At 36.8% G+C, this 22,674-nt stretch overlaps 2 protein-coding genes across 4 annotated transcripts in view; one reads left to right on the plus strand and one right to left on the minus strand.

The window, feature by feature from the left end:
• LOC114354071 (rod outer segment membrane protein 1) overlaps positions 1-22,169 on the plus strand; it is a 57,798-nt gene extending 35,629 nt beyond the window's left edge. Inside the window, exon 11 of the mRNA XM_028306329.1 lies at positions 22,096-22,169. The gene's annotated coding sequence lies outside the window, so the exon portion shown is untranslated. The remainder of the gene's footprint in view (positions 1-22,095) is intronic.
• The window catches only part of Msp300 (Muscle-specific protein 300 kDa), a 152,430-nt gene that overhangs the window by 13,151 nt on the left and 116,605 nt on the right, over positions 1-22,674 (minus strand). For all 3 annotated transcript variants that reach the window (XM_028306328.1, XM_028306327.1, XM_028306326.1), the window contains 3 exons: positions 22,106-22,284; positions 20,603-20,729; positions 451-675 (listed from right to left, as the gene is read on the minus strand). In XM_028306328.1, coding sequence (XP_028162129.1) covers positions 451-675; positions 20,603-20,729; positions 22,106-22,284 — 531 coding nt within the window. The remainder of the gene's footprint in view (positions 1-450; positions 676-20,602; positions 20,730-22,105; positions 22,285-22,674) is intronic.

The raw sequence follows: 22,674 nt of genomic DNA on the forward strand, positions 1-22,674 counted from the left end.
AGGGCGACGGGTTGTCGCAAAGTTCATTCCCCTTGCGAATTAAATATAATATATGTACCGTGAGTGTTGTAATTAATTAACATTCCGGCGTGGCAGAAATGCGTGCACGTCATGATTCATAAAACATTCGTAATTAAAGTCATAGTAAATGGAATCCTTCGGGATATAACGTTGCGCGATCGATATCAAGGGTGACCGTTATTGCCTCATTGATAATGCAAGTGGGAAAGGCATTGGCATCCGTTATAATCGATTAATTCATTAACGAACACTCGCCCGTGTGTTTACTTTGTGTTTGATTACAAAAGAGCTCGAAAAATCCTTGGCAATTGTTTTATGAAAGGGTCATACGCTAAGAACATTGATTCTATGCTTCTTTAATCCCAAAATCATGTGCCTCCATGTGTACATGGCTATGACCTTATGATTGACATAGTTCCCAAGGCTCACCTGTCTCATATCGCAGAACTTGTCCTTGGCATGTTGCGCCTTGGCCCTGGCCAGCTGTCGGGCTTCGCCCAGGTCAGCCAGGGCTTGCACAGCGCCAGCCACGAGCTGCAGCCGGCGCGCTAGGGCGTCTGCGTCGGCCTGCAGGGCGCGGGAGCCTGTCTCCGCCGCCACTCTTGCCGCTAGGGACCGAAGCTCCGCCACTCGGGACTCTTGTTCCATGCATGCCTGTGAAAGAAGGACTGAATTAGGACATTGTCAAATAACAAAATAATATCTGATATTATAAGGCTGGTCGTTGTGGATTTTATTTATTTATTTTATTTATTTATTATTCATTATTGAGCAATTACATATTTGATCCAAATAGCGTCCTAAATGCATATGATGAATGAAATGCATGATATGCATGGGGAAGGTAATTATCCAGCAGTGTACGACAATAGACTGAAACGAGTTAAAGGATCAGTTGGCGGTGCATTTCAAGCTATTAAATACATAACTGTCCCGAAAAAGGCCTGTATAGATACAGTCTTAAATATGCCTGTAGAAGCTGATAACCTTATACCAGTACGAATATAATCTTCGGTACCTATACAGCATACACTTTACTTTATGTTCTATTCAAAATTTTTGGCTACCGTATTGTACCGGTGACTAAAACGGGTTTTAAATAAAATAGACATAAATACCAGTAAATTGTCTGCCTGACCTTGTATCTTCCTTGAGGAGTAAAATAAATAGAAAATTGATTAGCTTATGAAGATACGGATGTCGGTTACGTAATTTGTATTCGGGTGACATTTGGCATACAAATCAATTCATAGTTTAATTTTAATTGCCTAGTTAGTAGTCCGTTGGGAGTTAACGCGTCAACAAATTGAGTACCATTTTAGTCAGCCGGTATATGGAAGCTATCCATATCTTCTAAATGGCGGTGTTACCTGCTTCCATAACTGATTCGCCCAGTGCGTTTCATTTGCGTGACATACGCCATACGCTGCGAGCATTGGTACCAATTTCATTACGAGATCGTTAAAAATACCAACACTGTGCATGCATGCACATTTGAATTATAGTCAATCTCCTTTTCCTGATTGCCAGCATAATCCTTTAAGATTTAGGCCCAAAAATCTTTAATTCTAGCTTAGTCGTAAAAATCTTTAATTCTAGCTTAGTTGTAAAATTATAAATTCACTTTCGTTTTAGTCAGTAAGACGCACATAATCTTCACAACTATCAATAACGGAGTACTCGTAGTAGTAGGCACTGTTTAACAGCCATAACATAGCACAGATTTTAGGTTGTCAATATTTTTTCTTCAATTTCAGTGACGTTGAACCCAATTACCGTCACTCGATCGAATTCGCGCCGGATGATCTCTTACTCAATTCGCTCAAATTGTCTCAAAATTGGGCCAGCGCAAATTGGCATACTGTATTTCAATCATTTAGAGATCTGCCTCGCGGCTCAAATAGAGCGTGTAATGCGCCGCGAGAAACGACAATAGTTACACTACACACGATGTTTGTATTGTTGTCTGTTTTCTGGAAAATTAAAAAACTACAACTACCTACCTGACCAACCTTTCTTTAAAGGAAATGTACCTAAATATCTAAATGGCGCGTAAATAATAAGGTGTTTATTTTTAGTAAGGCCGTAACTTCAATAGATTTGCTAAGTAATTGCTTCAATCAATCAAATTCAATCGTGATATCAAAATTATTTGCTGTACCTACTTCATTGAATGGTTTAATATAAAAAACTAGCTGACCCGGCGAACTTTGTTCCGCCTTAATGGCAATAAATAAGCAGACTTTTTTTATTTCGAACGGGATAAAAAGTAACCTATGTCCTTCTCCTGGCTCTAAACTACCTCCCTGACAATTTTCAGCTAAATCGGTTCAGCCGTTCTTGAGTTATAAGCGAAGTAACTAACACGACTTTCTTTTATATATATAGATAACGTCGTTTTGCTTTAGGCTAAATTAGCTACCAACACTATACATTAATTGAAGATCCAAGAGGTCTCAATAAACATTGATATCGTCCCAGCAACAATGATAGTTCACACCAAAAGTATGAATGCAAAAACGTTACAAAGTAAAGTATAATTGTTAAAAATTATAAAACTGGAGAAAATCTTAAACGAATTATAAAAAAGAGACTGCAAATCTTTCTCTGATATTGTTAAATTGAATGACAGACGAATACGATGTAATATTAAAGAAATCACTAATTACACAGCTCACTACCGACATGCTGTAGTGATCGTGTGAGTGAGAAAGTAACAAAAAATAATAATAATTATAATGCTTGACTTGACTGTAACTATTGAAGTAATAAAAGAAGCTTATGCATCGATCTTTTTATATTCCATGGTGTTTTATATAAAGTTAGTCCACAAATCGACACGCTCACGTTTCGTGCTGCGGATAATGTAATTACTTAGAGCATGGGTTGGCTGCCCAACCCAGCTAATACTAATACAGCTAAAAGCCCTGTTCTGTGGCTATCGGCATGGTGAATCGCGTAAAGCTGTTTGCTCACTAGCAAGCTGTAAAATTCTAGTGTGATTTAGAAACATTTATTTAATTTTACATTTTTCTGAGGTGCTGGCATATCCACTATCAACACAATCAAGCACAATTTGGCTTGGCAGTGGCTGCCAGCAGTAGCCGTAACCACAAAACTGAACCCAGTAAATTAGGAGGCTTAAACGCGTTGCGTTTTCACACCACAATTCATGGTTTTTGGCAACAGCAACGTGCGGCAATACTAATTGATTGCGACTTGCAAGCTGTCTATATGAATCCCACCAAAAACATTCTGTAAAAAACTAGCCAAGTCTCGATGGAGCTGCTTGTTTATCTCTAAAAAGTAATGAAATCTAGACAAAGTCGTGCCAAGTCTATGGTTCTTTACTGCGATTTCTTTTTTATTATAGTTAATGTTGTGTGACTTGGCCGTTGAAGGGTACAAAACCAGGTGCTCCATGACACCATTGCACCAATCTGTTGCCAGAACCACTACCCATTGACGATGGAAAATTGCCACTTGGAAAACGTTGATTTAATAACCAGTGAATTGTAGGCTTAATAAAGCTGCGTATTTCAATAATACTTATGCATAATTATTGATTATCTTAATAAAGATTGTTCAACGGCCAAGTCACACAACATTAACTATAATAAAAAAGAAATCGCAGTAAAGAACCATAGACTTGGCACGACTTTGTCTAGATTTCATTACTTTTTAGAGATAAACAAGCAGCTCCATCGAGACTTGGCTAGTTTTTTACAGAATGTTTTTGGTGGGATTTCACTTCTTTTTGTAGAATGTGGCATAATTATTTAACGTCGTCGTCCTTTAATATTATCGTCATTTTTTTTACGATATTAAACACATCTTTAAAAAGGACAACGAATCAGAATTGATTTAATAATAACTAGAGGGGAAAAAAAATCTGGACACCGCGGTGCAGAAAATCGACGCTCAAAGTGCTAGCGCCATCTAGCGGTGAGCGGTACAGGCGAACACCACGGCGCCGGTGTGGCGCTAGTAGTATTGATTATTATGAATGTGGTGTTACTCCAGATCTTCGATTTTCCTAGTTTTTATAGTTTTCCCTTTATGTGGCCATTAAACCCTAACTCTGTACCAAATTTCAGCTCTCTGAGTTAATGGGAAGTACTAGTTCTATTTTGATGATCATCAGTGAGTGAGTGAGTGTCATAAATGCGAAACTTTGCTTTCGCTTAACTTCGGAACTAATTGACCTACAGACTTGAAATTTTGGATTTTAAGTGTGTGATTATAGCTTACTAGATGACGAAAATTTCTGCGTTCTGGTCTTATCTAAAGGTTCTCAAATAGAGGCCTGAAAATGCGGCGAAATGGTTCCAGTAAAGGATGGTACGGCAGTGTTTGCTTCGCGCTCGACTTGGCGGGGGCACTGCCGTGCCCCCAGATGAAGAATGTGTACTCGTATGTTACTTCAGATATTTCAAAGTTACAGCTAGCTAGTGAGTACCCGTCTTGATGCAACTCCTGCGTTAGTCATCCCTGAAGTATAATGTGTACCAGATTTCCTTTCATAGTCTGCTATGATATACCTAGTTTATTGCGTCTTCTTGGATGTTGTAGCACAGAATGGTTGTAATTTCAACACAACAGTCATCGTTTAATTTAATCACAGATGCAATTTGTACAAGATGTTGTGAATTAGCTATTTTGATTCGCATAATAATTAATACTTTATTGGAAGATGCTGCTACTTGGATGAAAATTATTATATTTTATGCTAATTCATATAACTGTCAAGTTGATAACCTCAATTTATAAAGCTGATGCTTTGTACTGAAAGGCTTTAGTAAAATGTTTAATTAATCCTCAAGTTTGATTAAAATTTCCCGGTACAAATAATATTCTGTCCTTGAGGTTAAAACCAGAATTTTTCCTCTGAATCTGAATTATTTTTAATCAATCAGGTGCGATAAAATAATTTACAAGAGGAAAATTTTTAGCAGTCAGAATGATTTATCGGGTGGTATTATTAATAATGGTTTTGATATACTGTTGCTATAGGTCCCTGAGTTACTTAAATGTATTATAGGTGACGTCGTTGGTTGTCCAAAGGTAATGTTATTGGGCTATATGTATGCATGCATGTAAAACTAGCGAAATCGGCTATTCGTGATTAAAATTGATGGTATCTATTGTTCTGTTGGTAAATCTAAGTTTATCACAACAGATAAGATGTCTGTTCCGTACTTTTATCTTTGTAAACTGTTGTAAACGTAAACTTTACCTTTAAATTGTAAAGGTATCTTATTACTCGTATCTTTAGTGATAATGGAAGATTAGTAATGATTGTTAAATAACATCACGTAATGTATTTTTATTTGTAAATGATTTGACAAAATAGCATTTTCATTTTTTTCTCTAATTAAAGGCCTTTAACTGGTTTAATGAATAACGAACTAACGAAGTATTTTCTGATATTCTGGTTGTTTACTAGATTTAAAATAAAACGAGAATTTTATAAACAGGTTGGACTTGTAATTTGTTGTCTACAAATGAACTTATCTATGTGTGATTTTAGTTCAAGGGCGCCGTGCGTTATAGTGTTTATCTAAAATAGTGTAAGAAAAGATAAAATTCATAGATGAATGATTTTTTTTATCCACAACGAAGAAGGAGGTAGGTGACGATCAGGCCGAAGGTGGAAGCGAGCTGTGGAACTGGCTATCTTACCTCTAACTGCCGGAACACAACAATGTTAAAAGACTTAGGTAAGATGATGGTAGCTAGCCAGGCGGACTTAGAACAAGCCCTACCACCAACCACCTGATAAAGTCTAAGTACAATCGACAGCAAAGTTTTTTATATGTTTGACGTGACCCACCTAGGCATCCAACCCAGAACCTCCAGAATGATAGTTTAGCTTACAGATCACTCAACCATAGAGAGTTTAGTTGCGCACTGTTTAGTATACGGTCTCATTTTACGACATGTAAGATATTACATAATATAAACAGGTGCTCATGTAGGTATAAGAGAAAATTGCATTCTTAAATAGAAACTAAAATAAAATAATAGTCGCTATTAATTTATTCTGTCAAGCGTAAACATTCCGTGGCCGAGAAATAGGTATTTGTTATTAAGTGAACACTTTTCATCAATAAACTCATTTGTTACTATTTACTTTTTAATTATGATTTAAACGTTAGCAAGGTTCAAATCATAATTAGCTAATCGTATATTAAAAGGCAAAATACCTTAATGGCTTAAAATATTATTTTTTATAAGAGGTCTTTAATTATATCCGTGACAATTTGATTTTAAACAGAGAAAGTACTTCGAGTATTACAATAATTTATCACGCGTCCTTCGGCAAGTGTTTTACGTATTTGAAACTGGTCAAATTAGTTCAGATTTTAAACGTGTTTTACTCATCGGAATATCAAAAATAAAGTAATTAACTTTATATTAATACAAATATTATGTAAATAAACAAAATGTTTTGAATTTTTCTGTTATTAATTAATAAATCGTTAATAAACAAAGTAGAAAAAAAAACAACTTATTAATTATAATTTACTTTTATTTGTACAGAGTGATCAATAAAATTGTTATAAAGTTATGTACAGACAACAGAAAATCAAGGTAATGAACGTGGTATTTATGTAGTTGTACTAAGGGTGATATTGCAACAAAAGATACTATAATTTGATGTCTGTATCTACTTCAGTGGTTAGTTCAATGTCAAAAAGAGAGATGCGTCATAAGACCACATGCGCACGCGCCGCAAATGTCGGATACATTCTTGCCGCTTCCGACCAGCCATGAGCCACGGTCTGAAGACGGAATTTATTTTAAACCGATAAATTAGTATAGGCATTACATTTTCAGGGTAAAACCGAACGTTTGTAGTTATTACTTCCTGCTCACATGGGTATTGGCAATGGAATTGATGGCATAGCGTCACATAATGTTTAAAGCAGTTCTGGTGAATACTAATTTTCTCATTTTTCTCGTCGTTAAATTTTGAAACTGTCAAAATATTTGCTGCCTGTAAATGTAGTTAGGTGAAGTTATTTGTAGCTAGAAGATCATTGTAGCCTTTAATTAGTTATTCATTAATCAGTGTTTCAGTTTCAACCTACTTTTGAGCGTTTGATAGAAAATCAATTTTCTTTGCCCTTATCGGAGGGTTTATAATCTTCAAACATTATACTGAAGAACGATTTCCCTCCGTGTGAAAGAGGTGTCATAATCGATATTGTTATGTGACGTCATAAATATAATGTTCCTGCAGTCAGGTCAACTTTCTCACTTTCACGATATTTTTGGTGGACTACGTGAGTGACATGAAATACTTCATGGTTTTGCATTCGATAAAATTAGTTTTCGTGTTTGGTAAAGGAACGTTTATTTGTTGAAATCGTTATTAGGTGTAAATTCAAAATTTCAGCATTGCCTTGCAAGTTGCAAGATTTATCCAAACACTAACAAACGGTGAAGTTATATAAAAGTTGCTAAAACAAATGATAATAACGACGAATCCAAACTCACGGAACGAAACAAACAAAAATTAGCCGAGTCACAAGAATAAATTAATAAATAAATTAAAAAAGAAACGTAGCCTTCCGCAAGTACGAGCAATCAGTGCATAAAATGTAGAAGGGAACGAGCTGGTTACAAAACCCAGTATCGGAAAACTATAGATATACTTTGAAAACATAAGACGAAGCGTGAGGTCATTCGCTGTGACGTTGATTGCTTACATCTCGTGCTAGAAGCTATAAATATTGTTCGGCCAAATATTTGTACAAGACATACTTTAGCGGATGCATTTAATGCCGGCTTTAATTCGCTTACAGGAGCTCGAAATAACAAGAAAACAGATGCGTCCATTAAGCTTTCGCGATTAGATACAGGTAGTTCCTTAATGGATCGGGTCATACCTAGTGATGTAAGTCAGACAGGGTTCGGTGCTATTTTTGTTGTGCATGTGTTTGCAGATTACATTCGGTTCAGCGGAACGGTGACTGTAATTGCTATCTTTAGTATGACATAGCAGGTTTTATTAAGTTTCAATGCAAGGCAAGCTAGTCAAAAATGATGTCGTAAATTTTAAATTTAACTGACGAAACCTTAGGTAAAACTATGAAAAATAAAACATAAAACGGTTATAGCTTATTTGTCTTCTTTCTTTATAAATGTGGATGAAGCAGAAATATTGCAAGAATACATAAATTCACGGACTTTATTTTATTAAATTAGCATAAAGTTTATTAACCACGCCATAAACTATCGTAACATTTATTCAAACGTGCAGTAAATGCCAAAACAAATACGCAGTGTTGCCAGCGATATTAAGCAACACGCAGTTTCAGGAGATGCAAGGGACTTAATGTCGTAAACACAAACGTTGGCCTATGATAAAATCTAGGTTATGTCTTGCGCAACCGCGTGATGTAAAAAAGGTGTTTACTTTGCGTTTTATTGGGTGCATTAGCGCCGGTAAACTTTGACCATTAACTGTTTATAATGGAAATATACTCGCTACAGTATACAGACGGTATTACCTATTGAGGTCACATGAGCGAGGATTGCAAAGATCATCCTTTGAATTGAAATTCAGCGACTAATTATTTCATAATCATTACTGTTTACTTACTGTTTACCATTAGTTTAACCTCAACGCTAATTAACATCATCCAATAAGTTTATTTTCATATTGGAAAATTATGTCGACAGAATGTCTATTGAGGAACATCCTCATTCAAGACAAGGATATTTTTGAAACGTTAATTCTAACCAGCCCTGCATACGCGCACGGAATTTGTATTGGCATTTATGGAATTTTGTAGTCATAAAGTCATCCTACCCAACGAACTTTGGACATGTAGGTATGTAGTGTCATTTTGACATTGCAGGTAGAATATAATCTATTTTGTGGAAATTTTTGGAGAGGCCTTTGTCCAGCAGTGTCATTTAGCTGAAACGAAACGAACGATATCTACTTATTTTTCAGTGTTTTAAATCTTCCATTATTAGTGTTGTTCTAATCCTGTTTTCAGACATATAATTCACTTCACATGACTAATGGAGCCATAAGCTATAAATATGCAGTTATAATTCGCTAATGAATCGACACCCTAAAATAATGCGCACAAAAACTATTAATAAGTGTTAATCAGTCACAGTCAGTCAGACCGATCTTTTTCGGTGCAGCCATGAGGATGTTTCTGACTCAGTATAGTTGTGACTCACTATAACCGTTACTATAAATAATCTTTAGTATACCTAATATAAAGTACATTTTGGGAATTTAATTGTGATAAAGTTTTTAAATAAACATAATTAAGAAGTAATCAGATGAGCGGAGAATCTTAAAATTATGTAATGCTTGTTAAATAATAGTGAACATAATGATATAATAGTGCGGTAGGTATACTCAGTGGTAGGTAACTACTAGAATTAAATTAATTAATTTAATTTGCACACTTGATTACCTATTAGTAAAAACGCACCTATGTTAATAACTTTCTATTCTGTTGTCTCTCGTATAAGTTTAATAATTTATAGAAATTAAACTTCCTAGGAATTTGTAAATATAAATAAATAAGGCGTTTTTTCTTCGTATGCTGAAAAACTCAGCACATATTTATCCAATAAGTAATTTCAATTTCTACAATTACATATTTTTAGCGTATCATTTAACTGATTGGTAATCCAACCTATTTCAAGAATTTCTACAGCTATAGCTTCATTTCACATTGAAATGAGTAAAGTTTTAAAAGTTTCCTCCGCGTCAGAACGCATTTTCATATCGTATCGATTGCGGCGCGAAGGTTGGGCCAATGTTTAGTGGCGGGCTCGTTCGCCGCAATTAAGACGTTTCTACTATTTCACGCGGCGCTATGATTCTACTAGACGGGGCATGGCTAGTTCTAAGTTATTTAGAGTCGAAGCATAAATCAAAAAATCAAAATTATCTTTATTTGTTTAGACTAATTAAATTAGTACTTACAAATCGTCAAATGCTCTTAAGGAGCCTATACATGTCTCATTCTTTTTTGCCCTACCAGCGCTTCGACACAAACATTTGGCAAGTGCTGAGAGGAAGCGCCGCAACAAACTCAGTCACCACTGTCTGCCGGTTTAAAAATATAAAAAAGTAGGAAGAACTGCATTATTGTCATCTAGATTATTTTTATGTAATGAATATCTAAAGGTAGCAGGGAAGCGCTGGACGCAGGCTGCTACCAATCGATCAACATGGAAAGTATTGGAGGAGGCCTATGTTCAGCAGTGGACGTCCTATGGCTGAAATGATGATGAAAAGGAGCTCTGTACATGTCTCCTAATCCTTTGGGCCCTACCAGTCCTTCTAGACAAACATTACAGCAAGTGCCGAGAGCCAGAGAATGAACAAACCATTAAATATATTCCTGCAAGAAATAGTTCATTAATGACAGCAATTGACAGTATACTATCTGTTTTCTAGATGCCCTTTAACATGTAGAATAGAATAAAATAGTATGATAATGTTTTATACTTAATTAATGTTATTTCAAATCGTGATGAAATACATTGATGTTATACCTATCCTCCGATACTACGAGCAATTGACGGGTTGAAATGCACATCCTGTTTGCTATCTGTGTAACAAATAAATTAAGTCTGTTTAATTTGTGTGTTATTTTTCGTTTCAACGGTAAGAAAATGCGATTATTTAACAAAAAAGTCTATGGTAAATGAAACAAAAGTTTTCACATATTTTATGTTGCCGTGTCTACGCGCTCGCTAACTCTGCCGACGGGAAAAGTTGGAAAGTGTGTCCTTGAAAAGTTAATAATTACCTGCGTTTGTTTGGGAGAACAAAAGCGAGTGTTAAATTCATTTTCACGTTTCTTTATCGCTTTGTTTGTAACGTTAGTTACTTTTAAAGTTTCGGCAATCTCTATGTAGAATAGAGTTGTAAATTCAACCTCATCAACCTATCACAAGATAATAAAAATGAATAGGCTAAACATTTCACTAAAGATTTAAAAGTTTGATGCCCGTTTACACTATCAATCCTTATTTGTTAAGGGAAATTATGGTAACATTTATCAGGAATTTTGTTATAATAAGAGTCACTTAAAAATTAGAATTTGATGGTGAAAACGGGCTTGAATCTGCCGAACAGGAAGTGTCTATAGTCTTATTTACTTATTATGCGAAAGTGGTACTTATCGTACCGTTTCAAAATATAAACCTAGTGCGATGATGACAGCATCCAGGCTTTTAGCATAAGTAGTCGAGTTTTTACAAACTTGAATCTAAAAGTTTTGAATAACAGCAACAATTATTTAGCCGCCTAATGACAAGAAAATCGTGAGAAAAACTGCTCACTGATCAGTTCATAATTATTTTTTGTCGGTAATTAGTGTACAATGCAAGTTTCTGCGCTTTTGCTTTTCTCTCCGACAGAAGTAGGAAAGTGTGCCCTTGAGGAGTTAATTTGCAAGTTGCCGTTCAGTGATAATTGCCGAAACGGCGCTGATTATCTTCATTATTCGCCTGCAATTAATAACTTGCCGTTAATACGTTCTGTCTTGTGTATTATTTTCACTCCGGTGTTTGTTGTGATTTTGCAGCAATTAAAGTTTTAAGCGATTAATAATGTTAGGTATATGTATTTTGCTATATGTATGCATTTGACATAAGAGGGTTCATAGATTCGTAAGTATCTAGATCTTAGGCTTTTAAAAGATATCGTAATTACCGGTCTAAATTTATTTTCTAGGGTCATAATAATGTAGAATGCGATTGTAAACCCTAAACAGAAACATAAATGAAAAGAAATACCTACCAAAAATGAGACGGCACAATTTTACCTAACTTAATTTTCCTGTACATTTGAGCTCTTAAACATTGTTCAGGGTAAAATATCTAGATGCTAAAAGTAGTCATCATTTATGAAGCCGGCTAAAGGCAATAAACATCGTCTCGACAAATACTGAGATATTGCCGCCTGACAAACGCGCGGATTACCTCAAATTAACCTCTTTTGTTCTGAACCGTATTTCAGCTTTTTGTTCATCTTACATATTTATGTATGATTAATCATAAATAACACAAAGTACTTTATTGATTTCAAAATATACTTATGTTATAAGAACATCCTACTAATATTATAAATGCGAAAGTTTGGATGTCTGGATGTTTGTTACTCTTTCACGCAAAAACTGCTGAACGGATTTTGTTGAAACTTTACAGTATTATTGTTTGTAACCCAGATTAACATATAGGCTGATGCTGTGACACTAAATTTCACGCGGGTGAAGCCGCGGGCAAAAGCTAGTAAAATAAATAATTTCATACAAAAACTTGTTTTGGAGTCTTGTTTGAATATTAATTTATAGGATTTTATTGTTATAAGAAGTAAGTAGTAGATTGGTACTCACAAAAACAGTTTAAAGTACAAACAAAAGTCAAGGCAATGACAAAGTAAATATTATTATTTGACAATGATATTTCGGGTAGGTTAGCTTAAACATTTGTGGGAACATCTCCAGTACCCGCTTATTGTTCTACAATCCGGATTTCATTATCACTCACCTCCTGTAGTGACATTGTGATAACAGATAAATCACACACAACACTGACACATATTCTTTATCACAAAAACAAAACGATTATTCATTTTTAACATGAACCTCATGCGCACAATTCAATACACCACTGTCATCACTTTAACCGCATTTATAAATAACTAATGATTGCAAAGTTAATTAAAGAGCTCATTAAAATAATTCATTGTTTATCTGACTGATAAACCAATAATTAAATAAAACAACGTAGGTAGATACGTTTGACCGTGCAACAATAAAGTTTGGAACTGCCCGTTTGAGCTTTCAATTCAATTTGGGATTCCGTTTCAGTATGGAGCATCGCTTTTCGTCATGGTCACGCCCCAAGGTCACGGCATTGTATGCAATCGCTTTATCGCTTTAATGATCAAGTGAAATTATGCATACGAGTTAAACTTGGGCATAGTTTTTTGTTGATGTCACACGCGTGGCGCGCCCGGTCGATTTCCCGCGCGAGTTTCCTTCGAGAAAATTTTTTTGGCGCGAGAAACTTTCGAGAATGTTTTTCGTTTTGTATATTTCAGTTATTATTCGAGTAGTTTTCGTGTTTGTTCGTTTGGTGTCGCGTTTGCTCGCGGCAGACGTCCTCGCGGCGGGACGACCGCGGAACAACTGGCTCGGCGCTTATCAAAACCTTATCAGTTCATTACGTGGCGCGAATGGTCATAATTATATTCGGTTTCATTAATGGTTTTCCTCTGTTTTCAGGATTAAAGTTTTTAGGAATAACAAATGTTGATATCGCGACTTTAAATTAAGTTTTAAACACAAATACACTTATTTGGTAACTGAAATTTCCTAGTCGCATTTTGAAGCTGAATCTTCGCTGAAAATGAAAAGCGTCTGAATAGAATTATGAAACCACCTAAAGCATGAAGTTTAAGACTGGAAAGACATTAATTTAATGGTGATTGCAGCCGTCAGGGCGATGGAGACTGGCACTTAGACAAACTGCCAGACTAAATCGCAAAATTGGGCAGACAACAATACTTGTCTAACCATTTACAGATCATTACGTCAGAAAGTATTCGACATTGCAAACATTTTGTAGGTGACGACGGTTTTTTGCCTATTGGGAGGTATTGGAGACTGAATAATGAATTCCTTTAGCTTGACGGAACGCTTGTTTGTGACGATTGATATAATTAATCATGAAAAAAACTATTAACTTAATGACTATGTGGGACTTTACAACGTTGAGTTTGAGTCCACTCGTCACACAAAGTCACATAATCTATAGGTTACACGCGATAAAGTGATCCTGTATTTACATTAATTATAATTAGAATAAAAATGGTGTCAGGGTCATAAGAGTAGATGAATAAAGAATGGAATCTACAATGACAGTGCGAAATTTCATTTTATTAAGGTTCAGTTTCAATTTGCCTAAATTGATTTAATTTGCATATTTTATCTTTAAATATTGAGTTTTTAATCTAAAACGCTAATAATATGTATCTTAATCGTTTATTGCTTCATTTGGTAACTTATTTCTTATTTTATCCATACGTCTCGATTAAAAAGTTTCAGGATAACTTTTATGGGAAATCCCACAATCACAGTGCGGAATGCCAAAGGATATTAAAGAAATGAAATCCAAACAGAGGCATTGTGCAAACACTGTTAAGAGCGTGTGACCGCGCGGTCATTGTACCTACACTCTGTTAGCTGTTTTAATTCGGCAAGTACATACGCTTGACCGTTGCTTCAAAGTGCCTAGGTAGTTGAAAGAACAATCTTTATCATCTGTTTGTATGGACTAATGCAACATTAGCTTAGGTGTAACCAGGATGAGTCACAGCCAATAAAACATAAACACTAACCCCCTTATTTATAAAAAGTTACACCTAGGATGAACCTTTGATTCAAATGACATTTCCATACTAAACTAGCTTTCCGCCCGCGGCTTCGCCCGCGTTCCCTACATCATATAGCCTACAAACCTCACGGAGCCCAAGACCTTTCCAACGAATGCAAAACCGTGGAAATCGGTTCGTGCGTTCTGGAGTTATAGCGTCAGGAAGGAAAACCAGACTTATTTATATAGTAGATGACAATTATTTAAGCCAGTGTTCAACTAGGGTGTAACTTTTATTAATAAAGCCGTATAGGCAAAAATAGTCCCGAGGGAAAGGATCCGCAACGAAATAAGACAGAAGAAATCTAAGGATTTCAAAGAGAAAGAAAAATATGTGCCTGTCGATATTGACAGAGATATTAAGGGTCTCAATAATTGTGGTAAACTTTGATCTGAAACTGAAGATAATGAATATTTGTCTGGCAACGTGATTGCGTGATGACCGCGTGCGGTGTTCTCTTTTTTATTGGACTTTTTATTATTCACTTTATTCAATTCTTCAATCTTATACTTATTAACATGTCCTCTTTTTTTGACATGCAAAAATTTAAACTAAGGTAGTTCAAAATAATTTATTCGCACAGTTGAACTAGTAAAGTTAATTGCTATTTCAACCAAGTCATTGAGATTATGTCAATGAATTAATTGGAAGATAACACTAGTTAAATAATAAATAAATGATATCGCTAAGAAGAATACGCTTGACTTTTGACATTTCACCAGTGTTTAAGAATTGTTTTTTATATTATTTTTACATTTTGGCGTTTTAATATAAGTTATTAACAGCGCGATATAAACATTTTTATGAATTTTGGCTTTATTGAAATAGTGAGAAATGTGACAATCTAAATTGGTAGTTTACGATTTGCAATTATTGCTATAGTTAATTTATAGCTGTCTCATTAAAATTAAACTAACACGGACGACAATCCAAACATAAATTTATTTTTTATTTTAATTGTATTTTATTTGTTTAACAATGTTTCAACAGCATTAACGTAGTAAATTTAGGTTTTTAGATTTTCTGCGCTATTTCGACGTAGCAAAAGGTAGGACTACGAGTAATTCGGTTGTTTTCGCGATGTTTCTTGAAAGACATTTAATTAAGTATTTGCTTAAACCTAGTTTTTCGAAACTACTTGTCAAGCACGAATGCACTGCAAACTATGATCGTTTAGAACTAAGATTGGAAATATATTTACCAACTATCCGCGTCTACTAAAGGTATACAGGCAAGCAATTTCCATCAAGCTACGAACGTGGCAGTGTATGTAGTGAGTGAGTAGATGCAAATATGCTTTTCAGGCACGAAAATGCTTGTCAGCTGTTTTGCCTGCCTAGTTAGTGCTGCACTTTTAGAGTAGGCGCACACCGTTGATTTTTCGTCGGCCGATAGTTTAGTCGGGCAGGGCAGTTAATCAGTATGGGCATGTATTCCCATACACACACTACGCCGATTCGATTTGGCCGATTCTTCATACAAATTAAAATCGGGCACAACTATCGGCCAACTAAAAATCAACGGTGTGCGCCTACTCTTACTCTACGACTACTACAAACTAGCAATTTATGTAAAAAATAAAGCCGAAGATATGCCGAGCTGTCTATGTATTTAGTGGTATGAGTAACGCCCGTATATACAAACGATGCTTGCTTAAGTGAAGCAGTAAATCGAACGCACAGCGTTGAATGGAGCTCTGTGATTGGTTCGTGTGTCACGCGCACTGTGAGACCTCATAGTAATGTTTGTGAATACGGGCGTTAATCTATTTTTGATTGCAAAGTGAAGAGAGTTTAATCTCTCTTTGAGTCGAATTTTAACATAATGCTTTCACAAAACTATTGGCGCGGACTATTTTTATAGCGTCATTACCTACTTACTGCAATTATAATGTTTTATATGCTCGTCAGTCGCCAAAGTAATTTTTAACCTGCCAAATAAGATCGTATGAGTCAGCGTGACACACCTCGGCTACTCGGTCGATGCACTTAAGGTGGGTCCACAGTCCACACTGAATGGTTTGACTAACGCAGACTGTTAGCGATTATACTTATACCTAGTCATTATCATTATCTTTCGTTCGTTCGTTCGTTTCAGCTGAAAGACGTCCACTGCTGGACAAAGGCCGCCCCCAAGGATTTCAACACAGACCAAAGTTGACTCTTTAATACACCTTTATTAATTTATGCTACTGAATATAAATGACAGGATCATGACGAAATGCGATAATGCTATTTTTATAACTTCTTTTAAAAATTCTGCCATTCATTAAACGTCACTCTGTTTCTACATTTCAGAACTTTAAAAACCGCCCATAGCAGACTAAAGTACGAGTTCATAAGTAACAGAAACAAGTTTGTTCTTTGAAATATTTCTAGTGGCATTACATCCATTGATCAAGCTTTGTTTTCAAACAGTCCCCTAGTGTGTCTTCAGCTTTAGGGAAAATGTGCGGACGTGCATTAACTGTTTAGGCGCTAAACTATTATAAAACCTAGTAAGGTGCGGGTAAGGTAAACATTTTAATGTTTTCGTGTATAAAAGACGATGACGTAAGCGACTCGATGCAAATCGTTCGCCTTGAGTTTCCTTAACCGTTTTATATGTGATATTTAACGCCATTATTTGGAATAGGTTCCAATTAGATGTTATTCTTTGCAATATCATAATCACTGTTAATATTGCGTTTTTGGTAACTTTTTTTTACTTTCATGACAAACATATTTAATTTGGTTTACGAGTAATGTAGGTATTTTTGTACCGTTAAGTATTTAACCCTAAAATAATTGAGTTCAAGTTTTAATTTAAGCTATAATTTACAGTTTGTAAAATACGAACAATGCCATAAAATGCCAGTAGCCCAAAATTTACTGTTTTGCACTTGTAAAATAACTGTTAAGCAAACAATTCGGTGCAAGACCCGTTAAGTTATCGTGGTTTACTGTACAGTCATATCCAAAAATATCTCCAATATTCTACTAATATTATAAATGCGAAAGTATCTCTGTCTGTCTGTCTGTCTGTCTTGCTTTCACGCCTAAACCACTGAACCGATTTTGATGAAATTTGGCAAAGAGATAGTTTGAGTCCCGGGAAAGGACATAGGATAGTTTTTATCCCGGTTTTTGAAACAGGGACGCGCGCGTTAAAGTTTATCTGTGACAGACAAAATTCCACGCGGGCGAAGCCGCTGGCGGAAAGGTAGTAAATAATAAAGAATTCATCGTTGACACTAATTTCAGAGCCCTCATTTTTATGAGGAATCATTCAAGTGGGTATAATTTCCTCTATTCAAAAGTAAGCTACTGGTGTGGTTATATTTGTAAATGAAGTCGGAAAACTGACCATTTCAAGAGCTTAGCACTTACTTCTTAGGTCAATATAACAAGAATATGCTAATGTTGATAAGTAAGACGTACCCACTGTGTATGTCAGCGTGAAAATCAAAGATGCAATTTTGTTTTTGGACTGTAGTCAATTTGCAATTTTGCAAAGTAACACTATAATGTAAATAGCCACAATACCTATCTTATAAATTAAACCCACTATCGGTAGACAAGAGAGCTCATTACATTTCAAATGAAGGATAATAGGTACAGACAGACAAAGCTGAAGGAAAATAATCGCTTTGCATAAATTATTTGAATAACTCAGTCTTACCCGTTTGGAAATTCCCTGAAAAACGTTTTCTTTATACCTAATCTTTTATTATTTAATGCAGTTCATTCTATTAAGTAGCCTAGTTGATACCGCCAATCGATTGACATATTGACACACTTTTTATAATGTATCAAAGTGACAAGTGAAATTAAACTAACTCTATTATAATTTTCAGCGTAGTCTATTATAGGCCGACCAGCAAAAATCCTAAACGAAGCTGTTCTATAGAATCATAATTAAATAAAGGTCACACCTACTCGTAAATGTACAGTCGCAGAATGAAAAGGTTCGTCACCTTAGTGTCGGTTTTCGCTTGCACTAGGTACTGTAAGAGTCAAATCTGCCAACATAACAGTGCAAGAAACAGAGCTGCTAACATTTAAATAAATATGACGTTTGCTAACGAATAAGGTTTTGCTTGTTTATTTTTCCATCCCATCAGTGCAATGTTACAAAATGTAGTTTTTTTTATATAGAAATAACAATGGCAGGTTGAACCAACAAGAAGGTTTTATTTAGTTTATCAATCATACGAGGGCTGCACTAAAAGTATCGGGAATAGAATATTTCCACTGTTCCTATCATATTAAAATATTTTTAATTGCAAACTCCTTGGTTTTAAGCATCGAATACCATTTATTTATTTAAAAAAAGATTCTCGGTCTTATCACAAGGTCTTGTGAAACTTGTTTAGTCGTTGAGAAAATGGAATTGACTCGAGAAAATTCAAGAGCGATGATTTATTATGACTTTCAGAGTGGTTTAACACAAAAACAATGTGTTGACCGGATGATTTCTGCATTTGGTAATGAAGCCCCATCCAAAACCATAATTTATCGCTGGTTTGCTGAATTTCAACGTGGACGTGTCAAGCTCAGTGATGGTCCCCGTCAAGGTCGTCCAAAAACTGCAGTCACCCAAGATAACGTTGATGCTGTGCGTAAGCTGATTGAAGAAGATCGACATGTGACATACCGCAAAATTCAGGAAACTTTAAACATTGGCATGAGTCAAATACAAATAATCTTGCATGAACAATTAGGTGTAAAAAAGATGTTTTCCCGATGGATACCGCATTCGCTCTGTGAAGAGCAAAAAGCGGCTCGCGTTACTTGGTGCGTCAGAACTCTCGGAAGATTACATGCAGGATCCTGAAATGCTGTATACAACATCGTATCAGGTGACGAATCCTGGATATATGCGTACGAACCCGAAACAAAAAACCAGTCACGAGTTTGGGTGTTCGAAAATGAGTTAAAGCCAACAAAAATTGTTCGTTCACGGAGTGTTGCAAAAAAAATGGTGGCCACGTTTGTCTCCAAAACCGGCCATGTTGCGACTATTCCTCTTGGGGGACAAAGAACGGTTAATGCAGAATGGTATGCTAGCATTTGTTTGCCACAAGTCGTTTCTGAACTCCGTAAAGAGAACTGCAATCGCCGCATCATCCTCCATCACGACAATGCGAGTTCTCACACCGCGTACAGAACAAAAGAGTTTTTAGAGCAAGAAAACATAGAATTATTAGACCATCCGCCGTACAGCCCCGACCTAAGCCCTAGTGATTTCGATACTTTCCCTAAAATAAAGAATAAATTGCGTGGTCAGAGATTTTCATCACCTGAAGAAGCTGTGGACGCCTACAAAACGGCCATTTTGGAGACCCAAACTTCCGAATGGAATGGTTGCTTCAATGATTGGTTTCGTGTATGGGAAAATGTGTCAAATTTCGCGGAGAATACTTTAAAAAGCAATAAATACATTTTTAAATAGTAATGTTGTTTCACTTCCTTGATTCCCGAAATTTTCAGTGCCGCCCTCGTAATAATCTTCTTGACAAGATAAATCGACTTTGATCTGAATAATTTTGAACTTTACTGACGAACAGTTAAAGATTATTTTCTCTAACTCGAGATTATTCTGTAACATAGTTTCAAAAGGTAATATGTGCTCGCGATTCGTTGAAGGAATCAATTTGAAAACTGACGAACCTTTTCATTCCGCGACTGTACCTTCGTTTAATCTTCTTCAATCAATATGTCTACTCTACTGCTGGATATAAAGGTTAGAATTTCCACAGCAAACGGTCCTGCGCTGCAAGCATGCCACCGCCTTCGGGTTTTTTGGCTCCAGTTTTATGCAGGTTACAGACCAAGAGCTAAGTTAATTTAGCTTTGCTCTCTCTGACATAATAGTATTGAAATTGTTTGTATAGGTTCATCATCAACATCATTTCAGCCACAGGACGTCCACTGCTGAACATAGGCCTCCCCCAATGACTTCCACATCGCACAGTTGATAGTGGCCTGCATCCAGCGCCTTCCTGCTACCTTTATCAAGTCGTCGGTCCACCTTGTGGGTGGACGTCCCACGCGTTTTTCGGTACGCGTACGCGTGTATAGTTTGAATTTATGGAAAACTGCATCAGGTATGTTAGCGTAGCTCTTGGTCTACAACCGCATAAATCAATAAGGTACATTGACTTACCTCAGCAGTAGCGGGAGCGTCGTCGGGCCGCAGGGCATGAAGGCGGCCTTCCTGGAACTCAGCAAAGGCCCTGACTGCCGCCGCCGCGTCACGGTACCGCTTCCACAGGTCTACGGCTTTGTGGTACCTGGTAGGAACAGACGGTTAGAGGTCTGACTGGTACAAATGTTTAGGAAAAATGCAATTGCTGTAAGCAAATTACTAGGCGCCGGGGCGCGTGAAAGTTTTATTGCTATTTTTATGCTGTTCCATGCTCCGGTAGCTAATCCACTAGGCCTGGCAGCATTTTAGCCAGTGTAAGTGCCTTTCTGGACTGAGAACACCATGGCGGCGGCATCAATCAGTGCGATTGTTATAAAGTTATGTAGAGAAAACTCATTATCAGCTTATTTGAGCAACCAAATTGTTTCCGGTATGCCACGACCACTGAAAATGTGCTACTATGGTGTAAGAGATAGATCTCTATTGCGTTCCATAACTGCTGGTTATGCGCTGTCCACATCCAGGTGCTTGCGCTATCTCCACCAGATCTTGATTTTGTTTTGTTTAAAAAAAAAATATTGTTAGGAATTTGTACTGCCCGTATTACTAATAGTCCCATTAGCCCCTCGTGGTAAGCTAAATAGGCTTGTGTTACGAGTGGGCTCACCACAATAGTCGAGCGGCGCGGTGGGATTCGAACCCGCGTTCCTCGGATCTCGAGTCGGCCACTCCGACCCCTTCACCGTTAGGCTATCGTGGCTCGTAGATCGTCGGTCCACTGCTACATCCTATCATCATCATCATCATCATTATTTCAGCCACAGGACGTCCACTGCTGAACATAGCCCCCCCCAATGACTTCCACATCGCACCGTTGGTAGCGGCCTGCATCCACCTATCATCTACTTTAACTTTTCAGCAGGCCTCTTTCCCGCTGGGCACTTTGGGCACGTGCCCAGGGCCCCGCGACTGAGGGGGCCCCCATCTGCCAATAAGTCCTTTTTCCAGATGATGAGGGCCCCCCTCTTAATCCTTAAGATCCTTAAATGCCCAGGGCCCCTAGTAGGTTACACATACACATACACATACACACCCACACACACACACACACACATACACACACACTACAATAACAAATCCTAGTGTTCCTTTTCCTTTCTTAATTAGGTTAATTAGTCTAATTAATAGTTAATACGCTGCCCTTGTAATCCTTGCCATACATCACTAATTCACTACCATGTCTGAGTCAATAATATAATATAATATCGGTTCTCTAATTAATTATAAATTGTGCCAATATCTGGGGTGGTGGGAGCCTGATGACCTGTACCTACTACAGGTATGCAAATACCTATCACAGGCAATAGGCATCAGTCTCACACAAACAACTTTGTTTTTGAATTGTAATTAATGTGCTTAAAAACTTGTGTCATTGTAATGTTTGTGATGAGAAAATAAATACTATTTATTATTATATTATTATTATTATTAAAGACGGCTCTGCTTTCCAGGTGCACTCACTTGTCGCACAGCTGCGTGAGGTTGGCGCAGGTGTGGTGGTAGGCAGCAGCGGCGTCGTCGAGCTCGCGGCGCAGCGCGGCGGCCACGCTCGGCTCCGTTGATGCTTCGAGAGGAGCCGCCGCGTCACGCAGCTCGCCCACCAGCTCGCCGCTGCGCCGTGTGAGCGACTCGCTCAGCGTCTGTGGGGTAAGTGGATAATGAATATATTGTCTAATGTCTTTGTAACTTGTAATTTGTAAGGAATTTCAGCTTATTTATGACGTCGTAAAAAACACACTAGTGGCTCGAGCCTGTCTAAAATGTGTGTGTATGCGTACTTCGTGTTTCATAGAAAGTTTTACTCCATAAAAAATGTTACAATTATTTATAAAATATAAATTACACAATTGAGTCGTGAAAATTAGAGGGCCGTGAGCGAGAGAAAAAAACAAAAGAATAACGATATTGGTTGTCGAGAAAAAAGAACGCGGTTTCTTGGTGGCCAGTGCCGCGCTACCAAAGAGGCAGTCGTGTTCGACCACATCACACACCATCTTTCACATTATTATCAGTTTATGTTCCATCCTACT

Source organism: Ostrinia furnacalis, unplaced genomic scaffold, assembly GCF_004193835.3.
Source record: "Ostrinia furnacalis isolate ACB-3 unplaced genomic scaffold, ASM419383v2 OfSCF1913, whole genome shotgun sequence".
In the NCBI taxonomy this organism is placed as follows: Eukaryota; Metazoa; Arthropoda; class Insecta; order Lepidoptera; family Crambidae; genus Ostrinia; species Ostrinia furnacalis.